At 35.6% G+C, this 12,235-nt stretch overlaps 1 protein-coding gene across 1 annotated transcript; it reads left to right on the forward strand.

The window, feature by feature from the left end:
• The first annotated feature begins 1,179 nt into the window (after nucleotides 1-1,179).
• LOC125469126 (DEAD-box ATP-dependent RNA helicase 8) lies at nucleotides 1,180-7,585 on the forward strand. The gene is made up of 10 exons (XM_048566079.1): nucleotides 1,180-1,815; nucleotides 3,376-3,436; nucleotides 3,637-3,871; nucleotides 4,128-4,366; nucleotides 4,766-5,017; nucleotides 5,112-5,292; nucleotides 5,839-5,927; nucleotides 6,044-6,117; nucleotides 6,198-6,311; nucleotides 7,205-7,585. Exons 1-9 carry the CDS (start codon nucleotides 1,511-1,513, stop codon nucleotides 6,274-6,276), a joined length of 1,515 nt encoding a protein of 504 aa, XP_048422036.1. The 5' UTR covers nucleotides 1,180-1,510; the 3' UTR covers nucleotides 6,277-6,311; nucleotides 7,205-7,585.
• The last annotated feature ends 4,650 nt before the right edge of the window (nucleotides 7,586-12,235 follow it).

A 12,235-nucleotide genomic window follows, 5' to 3' on the forward strand; every position in this document is an offset into this window, starting at 1 on the left:
GAGCTCCCTAAGGTGGAACGTAACCCCGTAAATAGCAACTCATTATTGAATTTTTTTAAGTTCCGCGCTACGCGTTCTACAACTAAAAACTTCCTACAGTACGTTGTTCCAGATAATAAATGACAGATCGAGTTATACAGCAAGAATTAAGTGGAAAAATGTCTAAAAACTCCCTAAAGTACGTTGTCCTCAAATAATAAAGGGGTGTGCTATTCACGCATCCCATTTTACTTTTCACACACTTCTTGATAATTTCTGTCCGTTGATCTTCTTCAATTCATTCGATCCGACGGCCGAAAATTAAAAATGTTTGTGAGAAGTAAAATGAGATGTGTGGATATCACATCTCATAATAAATGACGCATGGAGTTATACAGCTAGAATATCTCTTAGGTGGTAAAATGTAATTGAATCCTTCATTGGGTTTATTTTCTTGCTTAACTCTTAATCTTAATGGTGTATTAGAAATCTTAAATTGTGAGCTAAATATTAATAAGCATTAACACTTTTGGATGTTTTATTTTTCAAAAGTTCAAACATGCCCTCCATTTCTCTTAATTGCTTAAATAACTTATTTATGAAAATGAATCATTTAACTTTTTATCAATTTTAAACTTTTATTCTCATTTTTCTCTTTCACTTAATTCCTCCACTACACATCACCTATTTCCTTACCCGCCACTTAACTTCTAACTTATACGCATGCATAGCACGTGTCATCTATCTCGCATTTTTAAGAAATAAAAAAGAATAGAAACAAACAAAGGAAAATTAATGAAAAAGTTTGAAAATTTTGAGTTTTAACGATAAGGATAATATAAAAAGTAAAATGAATAGTACTAGTTTGATCTTTTAGTGTAAAAATATGATTTTTTGTTAAAGTAAACAGTATCACAAGTTTTTCGTTAAAACTCTTTAAAAACAAATAAAAACAAGCGATTACCTGGAATTCATTTCAAAAAAATTAAACAATTGATGGCCTGAGACTCTGAGACTCTGATGGAATATAAGAAAACCGTGGGGGCCATTCAGCAAATAGAAACATATATGACGCCCTAGACCTTTTACCCAAAAAGCAGTTCGTCATCCCTCTCTCTCTCTCTCTCTCTCTCTCTCTCTCTCTCGCTTCATTGGAGTTTTCACAAGTCTTCCATGGATTCCCAATCCAACAATTACCTCTGATTTCTCTCAATTTCTCTGGAGATAAACAAACGAACCCTTCAAATTTTCACTCAGAGGCACTCATTTCGCTCCTGATCCTTACAGAAACGCTCCCGATTTTCTCACAATTTACCAAAACCTTAGCTTTGATTTCATTCATTCTCTTTGTTTTGTAGCAATTTTCCCCCAATTTCGTTATCAAGCGGAGAAAACCTTTTAAATTCGCGCTTGGTTTCGCCGATTTGCGGTTACGATCTATCGACCCAGAGAAACCCTAGTCCCGTTCCTTTCATTTTTTTTTTTTTAGATTTTCAGAAATTTTTAGGGTTTTAGGGTTTGAATCGTTGTGATGAACAGTAATAGAGGGAGGTACCCGCCGGGGATCGGAGCTGGGAGGGGCGGCGGCATGAATGCGAACCCTGCATTCCAGTCCCGTCCGCCGCATCAGCAGCAGTATGTACAGAGGAACCTTTTGCCGAACCATCATCAGCAGCAGCAGTACTTTCAGCAGCAGCAGCAGCAGCAACACCAACAGCAGCAGCTACAACAGCAACAGCAGTGGCTCAGGAGAGGCCAATTGGGTGGGAGTACGAGTGCTGATTCAGCCGTTGATGAGGTGGAAAAGACCGTGCAGTCGGAAGCTGTCGACCCGAGGTGTGTTCTTTCTTTCGTATAATGCATGTTTCTTATTATGGTTGGCTTTTATTTTGTGGTTAGGAAAAATGGGTTCGTGAGGAATCTAGTTGTGTTATTGCGCCATTTGGTGAAATGGGTTTTGTTATGGATTTGGATTGGAATCGTAATGTAGAGGAATATGGTTATTCTGCAGAAGATTGTTATTTTAGAAGTTCTGTGTTGAATAAGGTCTTTAGCAGTTTGATATGCTACTTGTGTATCATAAGACATTGAGGAATATGCGAAAAATTATCTGATTTTGGAATATAGGTAAGTTGCTTTCTCATCTGGTGTTAATGGAGTGTCTTTAATTGATAAGCTTTTGACCTCTCATGGATGTACGACTCGTGGACTAACTTATCTAATTCCTGTTCTGGTTCCATTTGGGTGTCAGATATTTCTCGTGCTCGAGTTTCCAATTTCAAAAAAATTCCTTGAAAGAAAATCTGTTTCGTGCTTGTCTTTGGGTGTCTAAATTGTAGAAAGGTCAGAATATTTTTTTCAGTGTGCCTTCAATTTATGAGGGCCACAAATCTCCCTTGGGTTAGTCCTAAGATAAGCGCCTCAGAAAGTATCGGTCACTTGTTCAATTGTACACGGTTTTGTCTTCTGCTATGGGGCCACCTATCATTGCTTTTCTGGATTTTTCTGATTGGTGTTGACACGTGCACTTGGGGATTAGTTTCCAAAATCTGCTGGGGTTAGTCCAATTGTAGGATGGGCAGAGATAAGAGCCTCATGAAACATTTGCCGCATGTTCAATTCTCCATGGATTTGTACAGTCCTGTAGGGCCACCTTCCATTGTTTGTCCTTGCTGGGGATTGGAGCGTCTACACGGGCCCATGGGGATTAATCGGATTGAAGACCAATATACTTCTGAGTTAACAGAAAAAGAAATTAGCAAGGGCCACAGGCACTGGTCTAGTTCGTTTCTGGATCCATCCATTAACATGGATCGATAAAAAATGTGATTATACTAATTAGTATTAAATATTAAACTATCTATTGGTTGCTGGTGTTCTATATAGGCTAAAGATGGAAAAATATGATTAAGGTACGGGGGAATTTCTTATTGGGTTAAAACCGCTAAAATTAGTACATCTAAGTCATTTCTTTTGAAAATTTAGCTCTTCAGACCTGTTTCTTGGACAAAGATTCTTGATGATTCTTTAGTCAATCTGGTTGATAGTGCAGTTTAAATTTTCTGTATCTACGGGTTGGTTGTTCAGTATAAGTGAAGACTCAAGTCATATGCTTAGGAATTCTTGACATTGGAGTTGCTTCCATGTACCACCTGAGTTCATAAATCATAATGCCAGTTTTAAATATCAAATTAGAATGTTTGGTTGTTGGTTTATAACTTTATAATTTTATATTTTACCTATTGGAATAGCTTTCTTGTAACATATTTTGTCAACACTTATATGTTAATATTTTATCTTTTTATTGTTTTTCCTTATTGTGCAACATATAATCGTTATAAATCATACTCTACATGGTGTCTTATTTTGGTTTTCTCTTTGACTTACCCTCTTTAGTTCGCAAGATTGGAAGGCAAGGTTAAAGATTCCACCAGCTGATACACGTTTCAGAACAGAGGTTAGTTATTTATCATTTGGTATGCATTTCTTGATCATGTGTACTGTATTATTAATATGATGCTTCTCTCTAGATTTGAAGAGTGCACCATTCAATTCAAGAGTGAAATATCAAGTTGTTTAAGTTCACATCTATAAAATCAAGTTATTTAAAATAATAGATTGTGATTTCTTAATCTAGTTGCTAATGATTTGCTCCAGGATGTAACGGCAACTAAAGGAAATGAGTTTGAGGATTATTTTCTGAAACGTGAGCTGCTGATGGGAATATATGAGAAGGGATTTGAAAGACCATCTCCTATTCAGGAGGAAAGTATTCCAATTGCTTTAACTGGTAGTGATATTCTTGCTAGGGCTAAAAATGGGACGGGAAAGACAGCTGCATTTTGCATCCCTGCATTGGAAAAAATTGATCAAGATAACAATGTGATACAAGGTTTGTTCTCTACCATCTAATTTCATCTTCCTGCACATCATTTATTTCATTAGGCTCAATCAAAAGATACACTTTTGTTTTAAATGCTGCTTGATAGACTGTAGAATTTTTTTTTTTGCTAATTAAGTGTTTAACAGAGTTCTGGTATAAAAATGCTACTAATCTGCTAGGCAGCGGGATTATGATTTTGTTATAGAAACTGCTTGTATGATATAGACAGCCTTTTTGTGTTGATACTTGTTTTATTCTTCTGTAGTTGTTATTCTTGTTCCAACTCGTGAGTTGGCTCTTCAAACATCACAAGTCTGTAAGGAGCTAGGGAAGCATTTGCAAATTCAAGTTATGGTTACAACTGGAGGCACCAGCTTAAAGGATGATATCATGCGTTTATATCAACCAGTTCACTTGCTTGTTGGAACTCCTGGAAGAATTTTAGATCTTGCAAAGAAAGGTGTTTGCATCTTGAAAGATTGTTCTATGCTTGTTATGGATGAGGTAAATACTTATCCAGCTCTCCACTAATTTTACATAATGAAGTTGTTGGTTACATTTTATCATCCTTGTTCTCTTTTGGGTGTTATTAGTTTTGGGCTTCCACTTTTAAGAACTTTTTTATAGTAGATACTCTATTTAGTAAAATTGAATGTTGAACTATTAGTCATCTCATGATCTGTCTTACGAGTGTGTTAAGTTTTTAGGTTAAGCTTGTATCTTTCTCGTGACATTATTTGTTTTATCTAATCTGTGATTTGACTTATTAGGAGTGTCTTTTAAGTGTAGAGGAGGGATACCAAGATCAGATTCCCCCTTCAGTGGAAAGGGGTGAAAATTGTTGGTTGGTTTTAGCATCATGTACTGAAACAATCTGATGATGTATATGTCAATGTCTGACAGGCTGATAAACTTATGTCCCCGGAATTTCAACCTTCAGTAGAGCAGTTGATCCGCTTCTTACCTTCACATCGACAGATTTTGATGTTTTCAGCTACATTTCCTGTTACTGTCAAGGACTTTAAGGATAGATATCTGAAAAAACCGTATGTTATCAATCTTATGGATGAGCTTACTCTAAAGGGTATTACACAATTTTACGCCTTTGTCGAGGAGAGACAGAAAGTCCACTGCCTAAACACCCTTTTCTCTAAGGTTTGATATGAACTGTTATTATTTATTTATTTGTTGTCATGTACTTTAACTTCACTTCACACGGATGGATGTGATGATGGATCTGTTTTTTCAGCTTCAAATAAACCAGTCAATCATATTCTGTAACTCCGTGAATCGGGTCGAATTGTTGGCCAAGAAAATTACAGAACTTGGCTATTCTTGTTTCTATATCCATGCAAAGATGCTGCAAGACCATCGTAACAGAGTATTTCATGACTTCCGTAATGGTGCATGCAGAAATCTTGTTTGTACCGGTATGTCTTTTTTATTGTGCTCTCTCTCTCTCTCTCTCAGCACCACCCCTCTACATGTCGTATTTTCAAGCTTTTTATTTTTACTTTTGAAATTAACATATACTTGCACAGGAAAGATCCGTTTAGAAATTTAGGTGGCCTTACAAAAAATATGTATTCATTAGCATGTGGCTGTTCTTTGTTTGGTTGCATGTGGAAAAGTACAAATTTTTCTTTTTCCAAGTTTGGTGAGAATACTTTTTCGAGACCATGAAGTTCTGATTGTTTTTAAGTTTTAGCACTTATGTTGGTATCAAAGAAATAGTGCATGTGATGAACTGTTTTATCACTCATTATATGTGGTTGGCTTGATCTTTCTATATCATGCTTTGTTCTTCTGTGTTTCTGAGTTATTCATTTTGTTTTAAGTTGCATTTCATATGGTTGAAATTTTGACGTTTGTAATGAAAGCTATAGATGCTTGTGATTTGGTCTAACCTTTTTCCTTCCCCACCCCCCCCCCCCCTCCCCCCCTCTCTCTCTCTCTCTCTGGGGTCATAATTGCAGATCTCTTTACAAGAGGAATAGATATTCAAGCAGTTAATGTTGTCATTAACTTTGATTTTCCGAAGAACTCAGAGACATATCTTCACAGGGTGCGTAAGAAACAGTGTTTGCAGATGAAGATAGAGTAGAAACTGATGCAGTATTTACATGATATATTGCTTACTGTCTTTGTTTGGTGTGGTGTATGCACGGATCTCACATGCAGGTTGGTCGCTCTGGAAGGTTTGGACACCTTGGTTTAGCTGTGAATTTGATCACCTATGAGGACCGTTTCAACTTGTATGTATTTTTCTATTCCAAATTTGCTGCAATATAATGGGTTTTGATGTTGTGATGACTTAATTCTTTCTTTCTTGCAGGTATAGAATTGAGCAAGAACTTGGCACTGAGATAAAGCAAATTCCTCCCCATATCGATCAGGCAATTTATTGCCGGTGATTGTGGTGGAGAACCTTGATGTGACAGCAATGATGGTAACATCTGGGTCCTTGATGCTTAAGAGCTAGATTACTAACTTTGAGTTTAAGCTTGCCTGTCTTGTACTATCTCTAATTCTGTTATCGTCATGTTCACATTTTTAAATTCTCCTATGGTGTATGCAATATATTTTTGTATGTTGTGTAATAAATAAGAGTGGGTGTGGTGGGCAGTGGTGGATTGGAACTAGTTTATGTTGATAATCTTGTGTATTAACTTTTCAAAACAGCATGTTGTCCATAAGTTTACTCTTTTGGGGTTTCATTCTTCCCCATCAAATTATTATCCACACCCGGGCTTAATGAAAATTTTAATGGTCTTTCTATCCCCGTGTAAAATGACTTATTTAGGAAAAAAACGAAAAACTTGCCCTAAGTTCTTTCCATGATGTTCTGGGAGTATGGTGGGATGTATCATGTTATTTTGAGTATCGGTGTGTAGAATAATTTATGAATGAGTAGAATCACCGTCAAACTTTTCCATTTTCAGACTATATGCGGTCCGGCCTTAGAATCACTGGCAGGGAAGTTAGGACTTTATCATTTTCCATTGGGTTAATACTTTCCACCAGAATGCATTTCTGACTAAACATATTAATTAGCCCACCAGTCAAAGTGTGGTATCAACTGTGTGCTGCTGTTTTTGATTATTTTTCGTATTCTTGAATTTGAACAATGCAGTAGGGAAACCTTCCTGGTACTTGATCATTTCATGCTCTACCAAATCTGCCATATGTACTTGTGTAAAGTTCAAAGATATGATATATGAATTTGTAGAGATCTTAGATGCTAAGCAATTTGCCATTGACTGCCAAAAGTTTTGTTGGCTTCTAATGGTTTGGATAGATTATTTTATGCAATCAATAATGTGTTTTTCTCTGTCGTCGTAGGGATGATGGGAAGCTTTCCATTCAAGAAGCTATAGCTGTGGTGGGAGGAATACTTTGTGATGCATTGTCCCTTGAAATGCTTTTGTGTTCGTAGACCTGAAACTTTAATTGGACCTCGAGAGTTATTAGGATTGGCCTATAGGTGCCAGATGGATACTGGGTAAAGCTCAGAACTACCTTTGTTTTTATTAAGAGACTGGTTTGTAATACTTGCTGTGATTCGGGTTTGGCCACCGTTGAACTTCCTAAGGATAGCTTATGCAAGCAGGGGAAATAAAATCTCTGCTTCCTTTTGTGTTATTTTCTTTTTGCTAGTTTCCTGTTTACCTTGACCGGCATGTTCCATGCTTTGAAATAGTTAATGTATCTGACTTTGTTAAATTTCTAGCCCCCACTGTTTGTTTTCTCTGTCCTGATTGTTAACTTCTTGAATGTCCCAAATTTGGAGTTGTTATTGTTTTGGCAGCCAACTGGTGCTTGTCTGACGAGGTAGGCAACTGGTGGTTATGCGACAAGGTCAAGGTCTTGTTTCCCAGTCACTAGACTGCGTGCCTAGAACCGGAACTGATCATGATTTGGTTGAAGTATTTTTGCCCATTGTTTGAAGTGGTGGTAATGCACACCAACTTATTGATTGCTATTAAAGTTTAAATTTTGAGATTTGTGCAATAGATAAATCACATCATATTCATCTAACGGTAATTAATAGGGTGGTGCGCCAAAGGGCACTCTGATTTGGTGGTTCTTCTTCCTCCTCCTTCCTCTTCCACCGAGGGTTGATGGGTTTTCAAAATTTTTTTTTTTTTTTTCCTTCTTCTTCTTCTTCTTCCTCCTCCTCCTCCTTCTCCTTCTTCCTCTTCTTCTTCTTCCACAAGGGGGTTGATGAGTTTTCAAAATTTTTTTTTTTTGGTTGAAGATTCAGAAGGGAAGAAGATGAAGATGGGGGGAGAGAGGGGGGGGGGGGGGGAACGGACGAACAGAGGGATTTTTTTTTTAAATTTGTTTTTTTACTTTTTTTTATTATTTTAAAAAATATTAAATAATTTTGTTTTAGTTTTAAATAATATTTTATTAAATTTTTAATAGAAAGTGGGTCTTGAATCAAGCCACGTCAGCATTTAACTGAAAAGTAAACGGTCAAATAACGAAAGATATAACATTGGACCAAATTCTAAAGATGAGGTATGACATTGTCAATTTTAAAAGATGAGGTATGAAAGTGTCGTGATTTTGTACTTTACCCAAAAAAAAAAAAAAAAAAAGATAAATAGTTGATTTAATCAAGAAGGGTATATTCCGTTTGATAACCAATTTATTTTTTTTTTTCTTTTGGTAAGATAAGGAGGGGAAATATAGGGAAGGAGAGATGAAAGAGGTGTAGGAATCGTGGTGGGGAGGAATTGTAAACGAATGCATATGGAAAAGTAACAGAATGAAAACTGGGAGTGATATCTCATAATCCCTAGAACTTCTAATTATAGGAGTTTGAGACTTTCTTGTCCCACATTGGGCAACAATATTTTTTTACTAGCCTTTATATAAGCTTATTCCTTCTTCTTAGTAATTAGAACTTGAACTATTTGGAAATGAATTGAAGGCTTGAGCCTTATGGTTGTGTGGATTAGGCTTGAATATAATATAGTCTAAATACAATTAATATTAATCAATCAAGACAAGGGCCTTGGGGCCTTGGAATTTAAAATTAATCAGATTGATTAATTTTAATTTTCGGATTAAGTTTTTAATTAATTTATTAATTAAAAACGTTTTGATTAAAAGACACAACTATTAGAAAAAATTGTGTACTTTCAAATACATTGAACATGTATTTGAAAGGGTGTGAAACAACCTATATATTTGCAATCACATTATCCAAGTGAGATCATCTTTTCTTCCTCTTTTTCTTTTGTACGAAATTTCCAGAGAGTAAGCACACAAAGCAAATTCGCTAGAATTCTAGAATCCAATGCGGGTTGTAGAATTAGGTAGTTGAATCCTGGTCGAGCAGACGTTGTAGAACCCGCTAGAATTCTAGAATCCAGTGCTGGTTGTAGAATTAGGTAGTTAAATCCTGGTCGAGTAGACGTTGTAGAACCACAAGCACAAGAATGAGATGAAAATATTGTTCGAAGGACATAGTTTTTACGCTAGTCTCTACCTTCTGTGATCAAGTTAGTATCATTGATATTCTTATATTAGTTTCTGTATTTATTGTATAATTTCATTTTGCACATCAAGTATTTTTGGGCAATAAAATATTAGAATTTCAAGTTCTGTTTATTTCTGTTATTTTTCGTTTATTTCTGAATTGTTCTCCAACACTAATTTCTATGCTAAACTGCAGTGATGCTTTCTCGCTGAATTGCTGCTTTTAATAACTAAATGTTAATATGGAACATCTAGAATATGCTATTCACTCGAGCATTTTTAAAAGAATTGTCAAATACTAACCATCAAACTCAAACTTCTCTCCAAAGAAAATGTCAAATTATAAGAATCAAATTACAATTGATGGTTGAAGTAGTAATCTGAAGTTTTATGTCAAATTTTGTATTTTTTTAACCGAATTGTCAAATGTTATTTTATTATTTAAATAGAACTGTAAATAGTTGTAATTATTAAAAAGTGTTGAAACAAAATTTTTATTGATTGAAATATTAGTGGAATAAGGGTCCACCATTAAAATGAATTAAAAATAAATTTGATATTGATGTCAAATTTGACTTCATATCACAAAGCCTTCAAATTCAGTTAGGGATGGACAAAACATCCGTGGGTATGGGTAACCTAACCGCGGTTACCCGTCCATAAAACTCACGGTTACGGTTATGGGTAACCATTTAAATAAATAAACGATTATGAGTATAACCGTTTACTTGTAAAATTTAAATGGATGATTATGGTTATTACCGCGGTTATAAATACTTGAGGAAGGGAAGCAATTGTTTGTGGTGCCGCTGACTAATCTCCAGGCAAGAGTCCTAGACTGCTTCCTAATTTATTTTCATGGATACTGAGTTCCTAGTTTGATGCCTCAATATTTGTTTTATTCTCTCTTTTTCTTGTAATATTAATTGATTGCCAACCACACAAGTTTCATAACGAGAACGACTTGCATGACATAAGCATACGATAATCGTAACATTTTTCATCAGTGATACAATAATATGTATAAGTTTTTTGAAGACTCAAAATATTAAAATACGAAAATGCATGTTAAATGTACCTATAACGGTGTTTAATTGTTAAAAAAAAAAATTATGACAAATTTCTATTTTAATTTTTAAGTTGTTAAAAAAACGTGACGGGTGAAAAAGGGGTAAAATGAGTAAAAAAAGGTAAGCGGGTTTAAAACGTGTAAACAGTTAAATGAGTACGCGGTTATTAGTATAATTAACCGTTTATAAACAGTTATACGTATGAGTATAACCATTTATGCAATTACCTAACGGGTAAACGGTTATACGGATAAGAGCTTAAACGGTTATGGATAAATAACAGCGATTACCCGCCTGCCATAACCGTTGTCTATCCCTAAATCTAATTAGCAGATAACACTTCAGTTTAAGAGATTTTTAATGTCAAATATGCACAGTGGTGTTTCACTTAAGATTTTGACATTTCCTTTACAGATGTTCTTAGGTGTCAATTTGACATTTTCATTCATTTTAATTTCTAACTAATATGTTACTTTATTATTATTTTAGAATATGGTCCTTATCCATTTTCTAACATTGCGCAGCTGAACCGATGGACTATTAGGCGTGCTGTGTGCGGAAATCTAGTTTCCCTGGTGTTTGACCTCCATTACGTTAATGCAATATTGCATGCATCGGCTCTATCGAACATGGTCTGGTCTGAATCATTGAATCATCTATCTTCTTAGTGATTCCTGGTGATCTTCTGTCTCCGAATTGGTGTTCAAGATTCTGGGGTTTCTACACCAAATCAAGATTCTTGATTTCTTGATCAATCTCTTCGTCTGCACCCTAGGTGTTTGATTCTTTCTCTGAATCAAAAAGGTATTCTCTTTCTTAGTTTCTTCTTCTTCTATAAAGATGGTAACTGCGACGCAACTTTAGATTTTGCAATCCCCAATTACTTGGTTGATTTCTTCCGTCTCTAATTCTGTGAATATCAAATAGGATGAATCTATTTACCTTAACCGGCACCTTCAAATGGAATTAATGCCGGATGGACATGGTATTATGGGGTTTGTTGATGGTTCTTCCCCATGTCCTCATTGTTTTACATCTTCTGAATCTGGTGCATCTGAGGTCAACTCTGGTAATTCATCTGCTAATGTTGAAAATGATGAGTATAAAGTGTGGAAGATGCATGATCATGCACTTATGCAGTTAATTACTGCAACACTGTCACCTGTGGTTGTTTCTTGTACTATAGGGAGCACCAGTTCTAAGAACATTTGGACTCATCTCAAAGAACATTTTTCTATAATTGAACCTCTCAACACGCGTCAGTTGTGCAATCAAGAAGGGCACACTGCACCATTTTGTCCTAATCAGTTCAGGCCTAAATCTAAGTGCTACATTTGTGGAAGAAATAATCATAGACCTCAGTACTGTTTTTACAAGGATAAAGATCCTTAATTTCAACAACAACAGTCTGTCATGCCTAGCAGTTCATATACTACATAGTATTCCATGCAAGCAATGAACACTGTATTTTCTCAACCTTCACAGTCCACTCCTCACATGTCTTCCACTCAAGCTTCTCATCAAATTTAGATTGCTGAATCTGGTGCAACCAATCATATGATTGCAGGTTTCAACTTGTCTCTGGCTACTCCTTATCCTACTTTTGAAACAGTGCAAACTGCCAATGGTGAAGGTCTGAGAGTATCCCATATTGGCAGTACAATTCTCAAAACTCTATACATCCCATTAAACTGAGTTATGTATTATATGTGCCTAAATTGTCTCAGAACTTGTTATTTGTGCACAAAATCTGTCATTGGCTAATATTTGATGCGTTTAACTTTTGGATACAGGACAAAGCCACCGGGAAGAT

This window comes from the organism of the source record quoted next, unplaced genomic scaffold, assembly GCF_019419815.1.
Source record: "Pyrus x bretschneideri cultivar Hongxiangsu unplaced genomic scaffold, Pyrus_bretschneideri_v1 Contig40, whole genome shotgun sequence".
NCBI lineage: Eukaryota > Viridiplantae > Streptophyta > Magnoliopsida > Rosales > Rosaceae > Pyrus > Pyrus x bretschneideri.